The sequence below is a fragment of the Carassius auratus genome, unplaced genomic scaffold (genome assembly GCF_003368295.1).
Source record: "Carassius auratus strain Wakin unplaced genomic scaffold, ASM336829v1 scaf_tig00002576, whole genome shotgun sequence".
Classification (NCBI taxonomy): Eukaryota; Metazoa; Chordata; class Actinopteri; order Cypriniformes; family Cyprinidae; genus Carassius; species Carassius auratus.
The window spans coordinates 560,686-579,875 of NW_020523459.1; the positions used below are offsets into that span (position 1 = coordinate 560,686).

The 19,190-nt window shown below is 36.3% G+C and overlaps 1 protein-coding gene across 6 annotated transcripts in view; it reads right to left on the bottom strand.

The window, feature by feature from the left end:
• The window catches only part of LOC113069862 (protein kinase C zeta type-like), a 91,773-nt gene that overhangs the window by 50,459 nt on the left and 22,124 nt on the right, over positions 1 to 19,190 (bottom strand). Inside the window, exon 1 of one of the 6 annotated variants that reach the window (XM_026242939.1) lies at positions 8,142 to 8,553. The exons of 4 other annotated variants lie outside the window; for them this stretch is intronic. In XM_026242939.1, the coding sequence (XP_026098724.1) occupies positions 8,142 to 8,178 (37 nt within the window). In that variant the 5' untranslated portion in view covers positions 8,179 to 8,553. Of the gene's footprint in view, positions 1 to 3,383; positions 4,172 to 8,141; positions 8,554 to 19,190 lie in introns of those variants that run through there. One more of the 6 variants, XM_026242938.1, reaches the window with a different exon arrangement.

A 19,190-nucleotide genomic window follows, 5' to 3' on the forward strand; every position in this document is an offset into this window, starting at 1 on the left:
TCCTTTTGAAGAAAAGCAGGCCATAAAAGTTTTTCTGGAGTTCATTTCAGCAGTTCAAAACAGCTTGCCAAAGAAAATTTCTGTTAAGTTAGGTCAAGAATGACCAGCCTTTTAAAAATTGCTTGCAAATCTCACATTATGCTATATTATCCACAAATATTGAATTTGATATTCCAAGATTTCCAAGTCATCTTGTTTTGTTGAATTGGCACAGAACAAAACATTATTTGTGAATAGTTTTTGCAAAGAGGTGCATAAGTTCAGATCATATAGCACGATGACTTATTTATTTGGCTTGGCATTTGTGATGGGAAACTGGGGGGGGGGGGGGAGATGGGTTCAGTAACATTTATAAATTCCTCCTCCTTGGAAATGGCTTTTATTTTCTAAAGACGAAAACAATATCACACTGGTGAGGACAAATAATATTGACCAATAACATCTTGGCCTACATATCATAATCTAATCAAACCCTGATGGGTAAAACTAAGATATATCCAAGCATTATTTCTGGGCGATATGACAATATTGTCGAATATCGATGATGTCTTGCAAGTATCGATATGTCGATTATAAAAGTCAGTTACAAAAGATAATAGCCAATATCGAGAAAAAAACTACAAATAGATTTGACATAGTCCTGTAGTTACCATGCACATATTTATTCACATGATATAACATGAATGAAATATTTTGTAGCCTATGCTTGTAGCTAATTAATAGTAAATAAAAAATCTATTCTAGAATCACTTAATTTACTTAAGGCCAGGGATTGAATATGCATACTCTTTATAAAATTATTATTTCCCACTGAAATTCTATTTCACCTAGAAATGCAACACACTACAGAAGTTAAATGTATGAAAAACTCATCACTGTGAAAACATTCATCACAGTCATCAGCACTTACTGTACATACAATATGATCTATTACACTTCTATATAACTCTCATCATAACTGTGCCCTCATTCGCCATCCCTGCTGTCCTTAATTGCCCCATCCTCTTTAACGTCTACACTTAACCGCTGACACCAGCGACTCAGTCAGAGCACGCTCATGAACCTACACCCGTCATTATAAATCTGCCCTTGCTCCAGTGGATGGAGGGCGATGCTGCACCTGAGGGTATAAGCAGGACTGGAATAGAGTCAACGGCTGGCATTCTCCACACTGAACTGAATTAGCACAGCTGAGATGTGATCACACAACGCTACCTCGTGAAGTCAGTTGTTATCAATCACCGTGAACGCAGACACACACGCAGTGCACTTAACATATTCATTTGACCTTGTTAATCAGAGCTGGAATCATGCCAGATCATCCTTTATCTCAATCACACAAATTCATCTTTCATTTGTGATGTCAGAAGACAGATGACAGGCATCCTCTGACTGCTGTACAGATCGTATGTTCTCTAGTTATGACTGTATGAGTAGAACAGGTGTTACAAACAGCATTACCAAAAAATCTATTTTAAAGGGGTCATCAGATTCCACAAGTTGATATGATTTTTTAGGGACTTAATGAAAAGGCCATAACACACTTTGTTTAAAATTTCTTAATGGAAGTGCAAAACACCATTTTTACCTTGTAAAAAACAGCTCTAAAGAAATCAATCCGATTTTCGCATATTGCTTTAAATGTTAATTACTGTAGCTCTGCTGACTCCGCCCCTCTCTTCTGTGGGGAGACGAGGCACGCTCTGAGAGATTGTTTACTTTAGCCGCGAAACTTGTTAACTAGCACATTATTAGGAACAGCCATTGTAAAGATTAATTAAAAACCCTTATACACTTCTGCTGTAAGTGAAGACGGATTACGAATGATTTGCGCGAACATAAGCGCATTTAGGCAGATCAGGGGCGCATTCACTTCACATTCTTGTCTACATCAATGTGTTAAATGTGTACACACACTGCCAACACATTTATGTTCAAACAACATATAAAAGTGAAATTACCATCCGTGACCCGTTTAAATAAAAGCTGTTCTGAATTTTTTGTTAAATCTTAATTAAAAAATAAAAAAAATCCAGAAAAAAACTATCATGGTTTGCACACCGAAATATTAAGAAACACAACTTTTTTCAACACTGAAAACTTTTGCATACAACTATGCTTTTTTTTTTTTTTTTTTTTTTTTGCAGAAATCTCAGAATAAAGTATTATGCCACTGTTGTATTGGGCAATAAAACAAACTTAACAATTCTTCTGTTCATCTTTAACACTAATGACAATAATGCATCAGAGAACTTTCCAAGACACTTCACTTGATGAAATATGAGACAAATGTGGCATTAATGGTAGGCTAAGATAAAAAGACTGCAGGTATCATGGCAGTGATCCAGGACGCTGACCTTAAATTGAACAATGGCTTTGGAGCCCGAAAGTCTGAACTGGATTGCATTGAATATCTGCTACTGGCGATGAAAAGAGATTAAGAACTGAAGTTATGAAATAATCAAACTTCATCTACACATCAGAACCCATCTCACGTTCATAGATAAACAACATGAAAAGAAGACAGAATAACATTTCATTTGTGGCTAAATACATTACCTAAATCTAATTGATTGTTTTCTTAAGTTGATCTCTGCTGAATCCACAATGAGGAAATGTTTTTCTGTTGCAAAAGCTGTTCTTAATGTCACCAACTTATATACCACATGTATATATGTATATAGAGATGAGTGTGTGTGTGTGCGTGCCTGTGTTTAGACATATATTTATATATATAATATTATACACATATTTTGTGATATAAAACAAGAGTTTTTAATTAGTATATCTAATTAGTTTCTTCAGCATAAATATGTAAAAATCCTTTAAAGAAGACCATTGTGCATGCTGCATTAGATATTAAGACTTGCAAAAAAAATTGCATCTTGCCTGTAAATACATTTAGTCATACTGCACTGCCAATTTTTGTCAGTGGCAACTTGTCTGAAGCAGAGATAAGTTAAAAATAAAAGGAAATAATCTGCCAGTGCATGAACACAAAAAAACAACACACATACTAAAGATATATTCTCTGCAAACAAGTTTTAATATCTTACCCATTGTTGCTTCTAAAGTCAATTTATTTTGTTTCAAAGATTTTAAGATATTTCAACTGAAAAATAAAACAAATTACTGCAGATTATTTTACGATGTTCCAAATTAGACTATATCACATCATCTCCCATGTGATTAGCTCAGAGTTGCTGCATATGTAGCACATTCCAAATCATTTCAAATCAAACAATCTTGAGGTTTCATTTCAGTTAGACAGCCATACAGTTTACTAAGTTTTGCAACAGAGGGAAAAAGCCTTTAAAAACAGTTTTCAAATTTTTTAAATTCATGTCCCTTTCCCCCCCTGCTAACATTAGCGCTGTGAATACCTCCTGCGACAGTCGCAGAGCACACCAGTGTTGCATCACCCCGCATTCTTCCTCCGCCTCCTCCTCCGGTCAGAGGAACCACAACGATGGAACACAGCGGCACGAGAGGTAGAGTTGCACCGTGCGAGTCTTGGATAGACACGCAGAAGCCCGCCATGGCATGCCACCTGACCCCAGAAAGCACCAGCCAGGACTGAACGTCTTCTGCGAGGATCTTTTTCTGGTGAGCATGTAATGGCAGGAGGCTCAGAGACCAGGACCAGTTAAAATAGGTTTGACTCACTTCCACGCATTGTTGGTTGGGCTGGCAGGAAGATGATAAAGGGGGCTTTCCTTTGCTGTGCTGAGGGTGTGTAGGATCAAAGCATGCAGTGGGATTTGAGCAGAATGAACGACCGGGACAGAAGTGCACGGATGGAACGCAGCAGGAGCAGAACACTTCAGCGCTCTCTCTATAAGGCCCCTTATATTCGGCCACTGAGACCTGAACATGAACACTAAACACTGACTCTTCTGTTCTTGAGCAATTCAGAATCACTCTTCTCAGAGAGGCTTTAGTGTACAAATCAGCAGTATTTTTTTTTTTTTCCCACTAAAAATATTGAAACATCCTTAAAACAAAATAAATGAATAAAACATTTACTGTAAAATTATAAATTAATCAACTGTTAACTGTTAAACTGGAACTGGAAAGAAGAATCGAGCAAATGTAAATGTGTACTTCAAATGCAATGTAAACCGCTGTCTATTATTGTAAATCATGCAATGTACAAGTGTCTGTCAAATGCAATAAAAGTAAATGGAAATTATAAATGTATATTCAACCAATAGTTCACTTAAAAATGGAAACGCTGGTAACCAAATAGTTTTGATTTCTATTGACTTAATACAAAAATACAAAAGTCATTGGGAACCCTAACTGTTTGGTTGCCAGCATTTTCATTTTTGGGTGAACTATCTTTTTAATACACATTTATATTTTCCATTTACTTTTGTTGCATTTGAAAGACACTTTTACATTTACGTGTGTGTGTTGAGTAGATAAAGTCATGCAGATTTAAAACTATTTCAAAACTATTTCCCAATGTAAAAAAAAAAAAAAAGAATAAAAGTTGATTAATTAATAAACATCATGATTTTAGAATCTTTAGATTTTGACTGAAAATCAAGACCAAAAGAAAAGTAATTTTTGCAGTGATAAGGGCATCATTAATTTTTTTTAACAAATACAAAATGTTTGCAACCCTGGAGGCAGGCCTCTGCATAAAAATGCCATGGACAAATAAATTCAGAAGCAAATTTTAAATCACTAACAACCGTGTAAAGTCAGTTTTTAACAAAATCTGGCAACAGTTACACCCACCACTTCAGAGCTTCCTGAAAAGATCAGGACCTAAGATGACCTTTACTTGACTGAACAAAAACAATCTAATGTGGCCATACCATGAAAAACAGGGTTTTCTTGCTCTTTGGAAGACAAACACAGTTTGTCAGACTTGTATAACTAAGAGTTGTTATTAATTTCACATGCAAACCATTTATCGACTCAAGGCAGAGGTAATTTCCATAACTTGAGAACAGACACATTTTGCTACAGTACCATTAAAATCTGAAAACATTGCTAAAAGCGTAGGACACGGCCCTTAAAAATAATATTTTAGCATATAAGGGGGACAATAGCTGCTGAGAAAATGACAATGAGTATGTTAGCAGCAGCCTACCGAGAGGACATGCTAAATAAAGCAGTTGACATTAAGTTATTGTGTTAATTGACAGGGTGGAGTTTTATAAACCGCTGCCAGGCAAATTACATTACTGTGAACGGGCTGCTTTGAAGCTTGTTCTTATATTAAATGGAAGTTAATTTATCAGCCATGTTTTAATACAAAAGATTTACATGATTAAACAACATTTTATAACTTTGGGAGTTGGTGTGTGGCACCCCAAATGCACATACACACACACACACACACACCTCTAATCCCTGTAGAGCACTGTATTGTTTTAACGCCATTTTGAAGTCTCCCACAACGTCACAACAATCGGATCACAACACATATTCACTCATACACTTCCTCCTTGACTGCTGCCACATTTCGCTGTGATGTAAACCCCTTCTGATCTGCTCTCGCGTGGGATGGGAGCGTATCTGTACATTTCACATGGAGTCTGTGGGTTTAGCTGGACCAAAGCCGAACACACACACACACACACACACACAGCTTCAATGTAGACAATCAGTGAGTCAAACCTTAAAGAACACTGTGACAACTGGCACCTACACAACATTTTAGCATAAACATAATACAGCATATATAACTCTGTGAGCAACCAACACATTATAGAATAAATACAGAAAACAAGCAGATAGAAAATAAGCAATGGATCATAGGTGTGGCATAAACTAAATACCATTAGCAATTTTTAAAAAGGGACAATATTTCCCTCCCAAACTTGCTATTTCAACGGGAAATGACAAAGCAAACTGTGCCCATCAAGCAATTTCATGGGTCTTCTAGTCTCAGGCTGATATTTCAACTGAATCACACAGTGCAAATAAACTCAGCAGTCAAGAATGAATCACAGTTTCTGAGCTATTTAAGGTCACAATGTGTCTGCAAAGCCTCAAGCAAGCACATACTGTATAACACAAAGACACACTCATAGTTCTATCTATCATATCACCTTTCATCTGTCAACCTTGTCTTTCTACGAAACTTCATCTTTCGTCCTTTTCTTTCCCTGAAACTGCTTTGAACTTTTGTGATGCATTATGAAACGCTGTAGGAGATATGTAGCCTGTTATCTTGTGTGTTAGACCGGCCAGGAGTCCAAGATATGCAGGCTAGAAAGTCTTCATAACTGCCTATCTTATATTTCAACTTATGGGGGGATATCAAACTTAGGAGACAATCTTTGTGAAATTTCTAATGATAAAGAAGCCTAAAAAATTGACATCAGAGTGGCAGCCTTTGCTTCAAGCTCATCAGAGTTATCCAGGATGAAAGAGCAGAGCTTGCGGGTAACTCTTTTGATTTTAGTCGCCTCATTTCGAGCCTTTCTTTCACTGGCCAGCCAATCTTTCTTGTTCCCTTACGTATAAAAACCAAAAAACATATTATTCATCAATAATGAGCTTTTGGCTCCTCTGGATGTTTTTAAAACTTTTAAATATATACATTTAGAGCTTCAAAGATTTATAATGTCAGTGAGTCTTTTTCAATGTGAGTCTTTTGTGTCATCACTGTAGATATGGCCTTGACACCAGAAATGTGCCTGTGGCCACGTGCACTGCATTAGTACTTGTATTGCACGGCATAAGTCTAGTATTACATAATGAGTATAAATGTGAGGTTCACAGTAGGGAAAAATACTATAGAAGTCAATGGCTACCCACAAAACTGGTTGGTTACCAACATTCATCAAAATATCTTCTTTTGTGTTCACAAAAATCAATTATTTGGGGGAAAGAGGCCAATCATTACATTTGAAGAGCTTTCTTTTTCTTGTACATTGTATGAAGAACAAAACGGCAGACAGGAGTGCCTCCGTCAACCGTGTGCATTGACAGACAGAACACCTACTTTTCAGATCTTTTTTTATACCTCTATACCTACCAACTAAACACACTAAAACCACAAGCACTTGAACACCTTAGCAAAGCAGAACTCTGGCAACCACCCAAACATTGCATCATCACCATTTGTATGGGCAAGTAAACTGTGGCTAAGTGCTGTAGTCAATAGTCCAGAAGTGATGGCTTATGGTTTTCTAATTACTAACCATGAGCTTTAACCACTAGAGCAGACAACCCTTAGCAATCTATGCTAAACAATATGCATGTTCAGTACACGCTAACAATCTGTCAGTGTCATTTTGCTTTGAAACAAAAACGGACAGTGCACAGTGCCGTGAGGAACTATTATTGAGCTATGTACTAAAAATAGACACCAAATCCATAAATAGACATTTTAATGCAAAGGAACTCACTCCCAAATGGTGCAAAGGAGGACACATAATACGATACAAGTCACTATATGTCAATACAGCTTTCAGATTACATTTGGTGATAAATAAAAGCAAACTCAACTGGAAACCTACAGTCTACTGAACTTAAATAGATCCTGTCAACCTGAGTGAAAGATCCAAGACCTGAAATTACAAAGACGTGATATTGCAGTCATGTAGAAACCGTGTCGCTGTTAAAGGTCTGTTACATCAGTGAGAGCAGACTATGAGCTAACTGAAAACTCTCTGCAAAGAGGACAGTTAAATAAAGGGCCAAATGAGAGAGAGACATGGAAAGAGGACTGAGATGGCAAGATAAAAAAAAAAAAAAACATTCATCCAATATACACAACCATTACAGAACCATTAAAGGGAGAGTTTACAAAAATGGCATTTTCTGTCCATTTACTCACCCTCATGTCATTGCAATCCTGAAAGATTTTTACTTGAATGTCAGTACAATAAAAGTGGATAGAGACCATTAACTGTTATGGTCACCAATCACTTCATTGAAGACAAAGGAGCAGCTTGGACATTCTGCTAAATATCTCCTTTTGTGTTTGACAGAAATGACTTAAGGTAGAAATACAATATTTCTGTGAACCATCCCTTTAAGGAACAAAATCCATCACATAAAACAAAACAGAAGTGCAATTATTTCCCTTTTCTTCAGCCATTCGGTCTTATTTCCATTTGATCTTCTCATCCTATTTTTCTCTCTCTGCCTCTGCATATGGCGTACAACGGTACCTTTCACTCGCAGATAGAACAGTAGTGTAAGCAGCATCCCTATACGGGCTGGTGATGCCTGGATCCTCTTCACTGTCCCTCTTCCATCCTTCCTGCCATGTCACTGGAGCTCAGCCCGTGTTTCTGGTCCCCACTGACTCATTCCCACTCCTGCTCAGTAAAAGACGATCACACACCTCTCTGTCTCCCTCTGCCTGCATGCACACATCAGAAAAGCACAGTGGCACTGAGCGTGCTCAGATTATCTCTACTGGCTGTTCAAATGAATCGGGGGGGAGTGAGCCACTTGTTTTCTATCTCTGTTTATTTCACAAGGACCCCTGCAGGTTGATGCCCTCACTTGTAGACACTTTTTATATCACAAAACTGCCACAAGAGGGCGGAGCTGACTCTTCAGACTGCATTGGCCTGGTTCTCTGACTCTTGAGGGGACTTGGTGCTATTATTAAACCCTGTGCAGCAAGGAGAGTCAGGAATGGAAAATCATGCAGGTGAAGTTGTATGTAGGATTCAGAGATTTACAAATAGAGTTTATTCTTTTGATAGGAATTGGAAACTTTAACAGTGACTAGTTGACTATTTTATGTATTTAAAAGGGATATATAATAATAATAATAATGATAAAAACAGCTAAATTTGCACATTAGGATAAGAACACATACACTTTACCTTTCAAATCTTTGGAATCTGTCAGTTTTTTTTTTTTTTAAAGAAATTATATTCAGAATGCAAGGATGCATTAAATCAAATCAGCATATTAGAATGATTTTTGAAGGATCATGTGACACTAGATTAATGGCTGCTGAAAATTCAGCAGACAAAAAACAAGACCACTCATTAAAAATGTTACAGTTTATTGCTATTTACTGTATTTTTATCAAATAAATCCCTATTGTTTTTGGTGCAAGAAACAAATTTTAGGGGTTAAAAAACAAAACAAATATGATAAAATATGGCCTTGCTTCATCAAATACATATTATTACCTTGCATACTCATATACACACATATGCACATATGAGAGATCAGAGTTCAACATACTTTCTCCACTGATGATACCTTTGGAACCATAAATCTTGAATATTTGACAACTCGATCTTTCACCTGTCCTTTCTTTCCCCCGCAAAGCCTTGGTTTCTTTCCTTGACTGGCTGATGTAGCAATACTTTGAACGTTATGTTGTGAAAGCATTTCCCAAATACCACAACAATGAGAATATCCCTCCCATCCTCCATCTCTCTCTCCTCAGGATGGGTGGCTTTATCAGAGTCCAGCCTCACTCAGGAAACTCGTCTTATCTGAGGACTTTCACCTCCACCGCTGCTCCAACTCAAACAGCCGACTTCAGCTTCACCACACGACATTCCTGCATCCACTTCCTGTCATTTCAATGTCAGCTCAATGAAGCAATTATTGCATTGCACAGTATCTATAAAAGACGTGCCCTTTAGTATGAGTCAGACACTTAATATGACAAACAGAAATGGAAAGAGTTTGACGCAGATTTAAAAATTATGCCCGGAATTTCTGCAATGAGAAAGAGCACATTATGTCCAGTGCCACTAGCTGTACTTCATGTGCTGGAGCCAATTCATTTCAGTGTTGCCATTTGACAGCAAAATTATTTGCCAGCTTAGCAGGGCTTAGGAAAAAAAACTCTGCAGAACTGGACAATATAAACTTTAACCTAAAGGCAAACTCGATACACAGCCATTAGGCCCTAATTCAGTTCTGATTATGTGCTTCACCACATGGAATCACCCTCTCCGGTCTGTCTAGTTTGGTTTAGCAGTGTGTGCTGAGTGAGCGTGCATGCATGTTTTCATGTAAATAAAGGGGTTAATGGAATGTCCTGTGACTGGTGTGTAGACAGACAGAAGCTGGAGGTTTGTACAACTCTAATGGTTTTCCATTATGGCTCAGTGATGCATCACCAAAATTAAATTGCATCTGTGTGGATCAGTCACTGACCAGATGAGCTCAAACATAATCTTGTGGTTAAAACAAACTTGCATTTGAGCTATTCAAACATGTTTGAATAGCTCAGCTATTACAAATATGTTTTTCTCTCATTTAAAATAAGGCCAGGGAAAAAACACAGTACAAACATGTGGCCTAATGAATAATTAATTACTCAGCACATCAGATATAATAATTGGCAATTTATTTATGCACCAATTCAAGTCAAAATCCCTTCTCTAATGTTTCTTAAAGATTCAGTAAGATGTCAAAACAATATATGGCACCACAAATAAAAACATTTTAAAATGTAAAAAAACTAGATTTGCATATCTGCTGAATCAATAAATTCAAAAAAGTGTTTCAATTACAATACATAAAATTAATATATTTTATATATAATTTAATATATACATATAATACATTCATATTTAAAATGTATACATATACATACTTAACATATATGTTAGGGCTGGGCGATAAGGGCAAAATAATTTTCACAATATATTTTCCTAGTCATATGATACTGATATTTATCACAAGACTTCTAAATAAATACACATTTTGAACAAATCACATGAACCAATGATTCAATCTCATAAAGAGAGCCATTGGTCCTGTCAACAATCGCACCCTAAACCCTCACGGTCTTCCTCGGAGTCCACACTTCTGTGATGTAATGGCGGTTTGACAGTCAGGTAGAAGTCCGCCTCAGTGTGAGCTTGAATGCAAGCTCTAAAATGTGCAAGCTCAGTACGAGCTCTAAAATGATGAATGGTCTACGGTCTCGTGATGGGCATTTCAAGTCCACAAGACCGCAAGTAAACATGAAGTGTGCCTTTCGGTACAAAGCCATTAACTTAATTCCTGAATGAATCAGCCATTTGAATGAATTAAATGAATAAATGAATGAAAGACTCAATGACTTACTCATTAAGACATTTACTGCCACCTACAGGCAGTTTTAGTTTCTCATTTGGAGTATAATTTCATTAAAAATGATTTTATATTTATATACTAATAAAAAACTGAACATTTGTTTTTAAAAAAACTAATTATAGGGATAGTTCACCCAAAAATTAAAAAACATTTTTTTTAATTAAAACAGATTAAACAAAATTAATATAATTAAAACAAATTAAAAAGAAAAAATTCTTTCTAAATCTACTTTCTATAATATGTGTTTAATGCATTTCTCATGTGACATAATAATATCTTTAAATTATCTTTTGTGGGAAATTTCTCAGCCAAAATTTAATGTGTGATTAATATGTGATTAATTAAATTAATTAAGCAATTGCCAGCCCTAGTCTGTTCATGATCAAACTCTACAGATTAAGCTAACTTTTAATTTAGGGCTCCATAAAATCCTTTACATTTTTTTCTAAATTCTGTGCTCTAGTGGTAAAAAAAAAACAAATTCTAGTAATTTTTTTTTTTTTCAAAATTCTGTAGGTTCTGTGTTTTATGATTTGTTACAAGTTTATCTTTCACAAAGTTGTCTAATGATATGCATTAATAAAACTTTAACATTTAAAAAATATATATTTTAAAATGTAATCACATAAAATAATAACAATTGGTTTACAAATATTTTTTCAGTAAGATGCTGCCCAAAAGAGCTGTACAAATTAACACATGGATGGAAACATCTTTTAGTACTTTTAATACTGTAAGATTTAGAACAGATCCAATCAAGAATCCAAAATGGTCCAAATACTCCAAAAGATGATGATGGTGTCACTGTCTTCCATGTTTTCTCTCTCACAGCCACACTTCCTGTCTGAGTACAACCACACACTGAATCCTGATACCACAATCATTCTGAGCAGCTTGTCAGATGTATTTATCAAACACATGTGTCTGCATAATCCAATCGTGACATTTGACAAATGCTTCATGCTGGTAAAAATGAAGCGAATTAGACAGAGCTGGCATTGAAGAAAATGTGAAGCAAAATGCCATTCACATCATTCACAAGGCAGAATACATAAAAAACTCAAATTCCAAATTCAAATTATTTACTTCTAGTCAATTGCTATTATTTTGGGGGTCATCTTATATGCTAGTGTACTACTAAATGTTAACCAAAATCACCTTTTTTAAACTAACTTTTAAATAGAAAACCGTGATTCATTCCTATTAGCTTTTTTTTTTAAGTGGAACAAACCCCTCAATATGACCGGCTCAAACCAGTTTCAATAGGAAATACATTAACACAAGAAAGAGAACTATACTCAACAGGCCATTTTTAATGAGTATTTAAGAACCAGAGACAACAGGACTTTGTTTCTTTGTAGCTTTCCAAATAATCAAGCTCTGATTCTCATTTGAGAAATGAGAAATGAGTTGGTTCATTTGTAGTGTTGTGCATATTTAGCCTTAGATTAATATTCATCAGGGGAAATGAGGAAAACATTACGTGTGTGTTCAATATGTTTGATGCAGATGAGCAGATGGTCAAACTACCCTTTTACAAATGCACACATATACAAGATGACTGAAATATTCTCCTTTTATCCTAGGCACTCCACCAAATTAAACAGTTTGAAGAGGGGGGAGGTGGTCACTTTAAAAGCTTTTGCTAAGACATCCATCCTCATACAACAAGCCAATCAGCCTAACAACCACTCAGAAGGAAAGAATTCCACACTATGTTATCTTACACAACTTACTGAAGCAATTTAGGTTCATTCTAGTCAGCCGGATTCAACGTGAAAGCAAAAAGAAAGAAATGTACATGTGGTAACTTGTGTTAAATTGGAGAGAGACCTTTTCATAAATGAAAAAAGGCGTAAAAAAATGTACATCTAAGAAACTTTCAAATAAAATATATGTTATAATAATATATACAAAATAAATGTATTTCTGTAATTTATATTAACTGCATATTTGACATCTTAATAAAGGTCATTTAATATTTATCTCTAAAATAAATTAATAAAAATAAAAAAGTAAATATGTTTGTGAAAGTGCATAATAAACAAACAATTTTAATAAATATCAAATAATAAATGTAAAATTATTCTGTTTTAAATTTAAAATGAAAAAAAGTTATACATGTACATTTTAAAATTATTTAAAATTATACCTAATTTATACAATTTATTTTTTTATATATTTTAATTATAAAATATATTAAAAGTATGAATTATTATACATTATAAAATTATATAATAAATTATCATTTTTATTAAAAAAAATAAAATCAAAAATGGCGGTGGCTACAAAACCTTAATTAACAGTTGTTCAACATGGTCTTGAGGTTAGATATTGGTCGGGATCTAAGCCTCAAGGGAACATTAATCTTGGTCTGGGTCTTAAAGGGCCTAGTCTTATCTAGTTTGTGGTATTACGCCTTAGTGGGTCTGGTACTGTTTTTAGGGGGTCTATGTTTGGTCTTAGTCTGGGTCTGTGCATCAATGACCATTCGCCTTTCATCCTTTGTATGTTACAGAGTACTTCAGAAAAAACTGTTTTCCAGCCATTCAGTTTCAGAGGGTCACACAAACACATTAACAGGGAGCAGGTCAGATGTACCATCTGTGGATCAATGGTTATGTAAGTGAGCATAAGCTCAGAGGAAAAAGGAGGAATGGAATGATGCGATGATGTCACAGAACAGGGAAAAGCCTGACTGTCTGAGTTTTTAAACAACTTCTGTTATGACATCATCATATAGGAACTGGATTTTGACAGAAAAGAGCTTTTATCTGTGGCAAAGAGAGAAAGATGACACACTTTTAAAAGACTGATTTAACGAGAGGGACTGGACGTGAAGAGGAAGGGTGGTGGAACAGTTTGTGTCAGTGCTTTAAAAAAAGAGGATTAACTGAGGGGCAACACCCACCAGAGACTGGGGCACTATAAAATATGAAGGAATGCATTATGAGATATTACGAACACATTGCACACTCACTTAACTTTTATTTAAGATTTCAACACAACATAAAGTAGAGAAAGATAATGTCAGCCATTCAGTAATCCTACAGATATTATGCAACCCCTTCGAATCCAACCGCGGACACTAATCTATGGGCTAACTGATGCTGATCTTTAAAGAGCAGTATGCAATCACAAATATTATTATCGATCAAACTGTTTTATAGATTCTCAAACACGTGTTCAAGTCCAACATTTAAATGAGCAAAAAGCCTATCTAGGGTGTGTGGTAACATCTGCTGTGAATACTTTATTTGTAATTTGACTAGAGATACAGCGCATCGTCATGTGAATAAACAATGGCTTCTATCACGATTGTGGATTTCATCATGTGATAAAGGGCTTTTTGTTTCTCTGTGGATGCTGCTGTATCAGAAATCACTGCTTTTAGATGATAAAACTTCACATCACATTTCTCTGCATCAGTAAAGAGATCGAATGTCTTAATTGTGATTTACAAAGTCAGATAAAATATTTTAAATAAACATAAAATAATTAAAGTACTGCATGTCGCACTAGATTCTGTAAGCTGATTAAAAACACCACAATTACTAACCTTTCCTGGAAGATCAGAAGGTTGTGGGGTCGTTGCTCTTGCTGTACAACATTTAACTACAAAAATCCAATACTAATCCTACAACACGACACAGAATTGTCATATAAAATCCCATTTCTCATGGGTCCTTGAAACTTCACAATAAACACGATTCCTCTCTTGTGTACATGCTGGAATACATAAACCTGCTCACACATGAGACTAAAGAATGAGCAGAAAGAAGCTGGGATTCAGACTCAGGGCATTTACTCCTGGATATGTTTTAGACCACATCCATTACCCCTGAAACCACATCTCAATTCTATTTGTTTTATTCTCTTCATTATTAATTAGCTGTCTTGCTAACACATACGAGGTTGTCAAATTTGCTAGAATGATTTGAGGTTCCAGTGAAGAATTTAATGAAATATAAACAAAAGTTAATTCCTATTTATCATATTTACATAGTGGTGGGGCTAAAGAAAACGTTAAGAGGGAAAGTAAACATCTATAACTGACCCAAGTGATTTTCCTTGTTCATTTGTTGCTTTGTATAAAAGCGTCTGCTAATTGACTAAATGGAAATGTATTCTATTCAATTCATTCCTTTCTCATGGGGGGGTCAAATATTGCTATGATTGCTCATCAGTCTTTTGTTTATGTGCACATTTCCATTGAGAGCTACTGAATATGGATCGTGAGCTCATGGTGGTGTGTAGCTCTGAGCGGTGATGAATGCACCGTCTGCTCTTCAGGCGAACGATCCACATTTACACACTCAGACAATGACAACATCATAACTGAGGCGCTCTGCCCTTTTACTAAACATTCTCCACTTCCCTCTCATATTTACCCCGTTACCCTCCACTCATGCCAATTTCACCGCCCTTCTCAGAATCCTTACACTCTTTCCTCCTTCCTATCCAAAACTAAAGTGGGCTGCCCATCATTCTGATAACAACATAGTGTCTTCCAGTTACACACAATATATAATGCCATGCATCATTTCAGAGAGTGGGTGGAATTCAAGAACATGGAGGCAAAAGAAAAAAAAAACATAAATCCATGCTCTTCCGAGTTACATTTTGGGTTCCAAGTCATATTGAGCAATAATTACCTTTTATTATCAAGAAAAATCCAATACTTTTGTAAATAAGTAAATTATGGATGGATGGATGGATGGATGGATGGATGGCTTCCTCCCGGCATCAGTCAGAACACCCCCCGCCAGGCATCCCTTTCCACCCATTCCTGCCGGCATACTCCAACCATCAGAGATTTCACGACAATGACAGCTGGCTCCTTCATGCATGAAGCAGCTCAGTTTGGAGACAGCCAATCAGAGCCCTAGATCCAATCACATGAACACATATATACAAACACCCTTCCTCCATTTTCTCTATCTTTACCCAGAGCACACAGAGCCTCTTATTTTTCTCTTTTAAGCCCCTCAGGGTCAACTCACCAACAGAGCTTTGTCTGAAAATCCTTACAGCCAATAAACATGAAAATCCGGTGTATGTGTACTGTACTGTATGTCTCTGTGTGTGTGTGTGTGTGTGTGCTTGCTGTAGAGCATCTCTATAAGACATTGTGTAGTCAAGGTCAGCAGTGGTGTAAAGGGACAAGGGACTAATAGATTCACTTACAGAACCAATCCCAAGACATCCACATCAATATGAAGGCAAAAAATTAATCAACGGCAAATAATCAGAAGTCTAGTAGCTTCCCCCATAGGAAATCTTCTCTATAGTGGAAAGCAGATCAAAACTGTCAATGTTTAGTTCATAAACACGAAGGGGCACAAACAGCAGGCTCTGAATTCAATTAATTAGAAAAAGTATTGAATATAATACTTATTTAAAATAAGTATTTGCACTAATAATTACAATACATTACTATTATATATTTTATTTGCTCTTTCTGATTGCTTTTCTTTCTGAAAAAAAAAACATTTTTTTATAAATAAATTACTTTGATGCACCCAAGATAGGTTTCTGGGAACTTACAGGAAAACCAAGATCTAAGCTTCAGCTCTAAGCCTGATGACCTTATCCAGACCATGAAAACACATGGCAAACACAGATGCTATACATCAACAGCATACATATGGCACACAGACAGTACATGCTGTGCTTATTAGCAATGACCCACCTACACTATATGACAGAGACACCTTTATAGAAGATCATAAATCTCATTAGAAGGTGTGAGCTTCTTAACAAGTTTACTTTCTCATATAGCCTTTCTTAAGCTTAAACAAGGTTGACATGGTTTGTTCTTGGTACACATAGTCTGCTGAACTGTGTAGTAATGAATTATTTATAAATGGTAGGCACAGTTCATGCAAAACTATAAATGTCTTACAAATACATGCAGTTAAAATTATCTAGCAGTATACTAGCTGAGCAAAGTTATCCCCCAATCCAGTCCATTTTCATTTATAGGCTCATAAACTGATTATGATCAAATAAACTCTGCAACAAAGGTCAACAGACGACCAATGTGGAATGAAATAATAATGCATTCTCCAGAAAGGAGGTCAGTAGAACTTTCAGGACAGATTTGTGTTAAATAATAAATGAATACATGAGTGAATAAAAGCTTTCACATTAGACTGAGCTGATGAGCTCAGGAATCTTATTGGCTGAGAGGTGTCATAGGGAGAAACATCATTGGCTGCAGTGATGCGTGTTGCCAGTGGTTGGAAGACGGAGCTGATTTTATTATACTGAACAAATCATAAGTTGACACTAGAGTGGAAACAAAGACAGATTGCACCGTCATCCATCATCTTTTCTTTGACTTTTTTACAGTATAATCACATCTCGATTCTATTTTTATGATTTTATTTAAATAATGATTAGTTTAGGATTATCTATCATTTTAAAGGTGGCAGGTTGTAGGACCAGAGGGCGCACTACAAAAACAATAACAATCGCGTGGTTTGATGACGCAAAGAAGGAGCGTGGAATGATGGGATTTGTTGTCTTCTACCCAACCGCTGACGTCTATCAATCAGACGGAAAGATAAATCATGGATTTAACGCGAGTTCAACGATTTGCGAGAGTAGATTACATACAAAGTCAATGTAAAGACGGGATCAGACTATGGATCGGAAGCATCCTCCTGCGGGTCTAGAGACGTGATGCCCCACGTTTGTAAGCGAGATCGGCATCTCTTTCTAGTTGAAGTTTGTCACGAAGCTACGTCCGCAATTTGTCCACAACACTGTTGTCATGTGGTTCCTACATCAGTAAAGGCGGTCACAAAGGGTAACTGACGTCATTGACAGTCTACTGCACTGCCCCGTGTCACTGTTTAGAATGAAAATTTTGTCATGATTTACAAGTAGTTGAAAGCATTAGAGATATTGTTAGTAATCAGCTGGACAAAATATATAACACCAGCCTAGTGGTTTTGGGATATTTTACTGCAAATATCTTACAAAATGTACCTTTAAGTCCAGCAGACATCAACAGGAAGTGTTAAGCTGTGCCTGAGGAGAATAAGCTGAAAGTCCCTGGTGAATTAGTTTGGGTGTGACACTCGGTAGGCTGTAGCTGAAAATCCCTGAATCATCATAATCGCTGCATAAACTAATTACAACAAAAATGATCACTGCACATTGTCTAGTTTTCTAGGACAAACATCTAAACATCTTTGAAACAAAATCCTTTTAAATGTTTTCAAAAAGCTAACTTGACTCTTAAGAAATCTCATTCTCATCAATGCATCTTATGTCTTGTTGTTAGAATAACGATCACTAAATTAATTTATTATTTTTAAATGCACAATTCTGCTGCTTGCAAGTTGAAAACTCAAATAAAAAGAGCTGGAGAGACATTCATTGACATTGACAGAGAGAGACTCCCCAATTTTTGATAGAGACCAATTACAATTCAATATGCACATTTTATGAGGAAACATAAAATTTTATTTTTGGGGAAGTCGTGGCCTAATGGTTAGAGGGTAGGACTCCCAATCGAAGAGTTGTGAGTTCTAGTCTCGGGCCGGACGGAATTGTGGGTGGGGATAGTGCATGAATAGCTCTCTCTCCACCTTCAATACCATGACTTAGGTGCCCTTGAGCAAGGCATCGAACCCCCAACTGCTCCCCGGGCGCCGCAGCATAAATGGCTGCCCACTGCTCCGGGTGTGTGCTCACAGTGTGTGTGTGTGTGTTCACTGCTCTGTGTGTGTGCATTTCGGATGGGTTAAATGCAGAGCACAAATTCTGAGTATGGGTCACCATACTTGGCTGAATGTCACTTCCCTTTTTAATAATTGCTGGCAGTCCGATACTGAATGCCATTCAATCAATCAATGAAAGATTTCACTACTTTAATCTAACACTTCTTAAAAACGACAGTGTATATAAAAATAGCTTGCAAGAACATTCAAATGAATAACTAAAACAAGATATAAACAAGCCCCATTCTAGAGAAATGAGTGTTGGGTTTAGAAGAGCTCCAGGCATTTAACAGAGCATGAGGAAAGACGCATGTTAACAAACCTCACAGCTGAGCACCACTGAGAGTGTGATGTGGGTGGAAAAGTGAAGTCACCTCTTTCTCTCCTTTTCTCTCTGGTGGGTGAAGGAGAAAAAAGTGG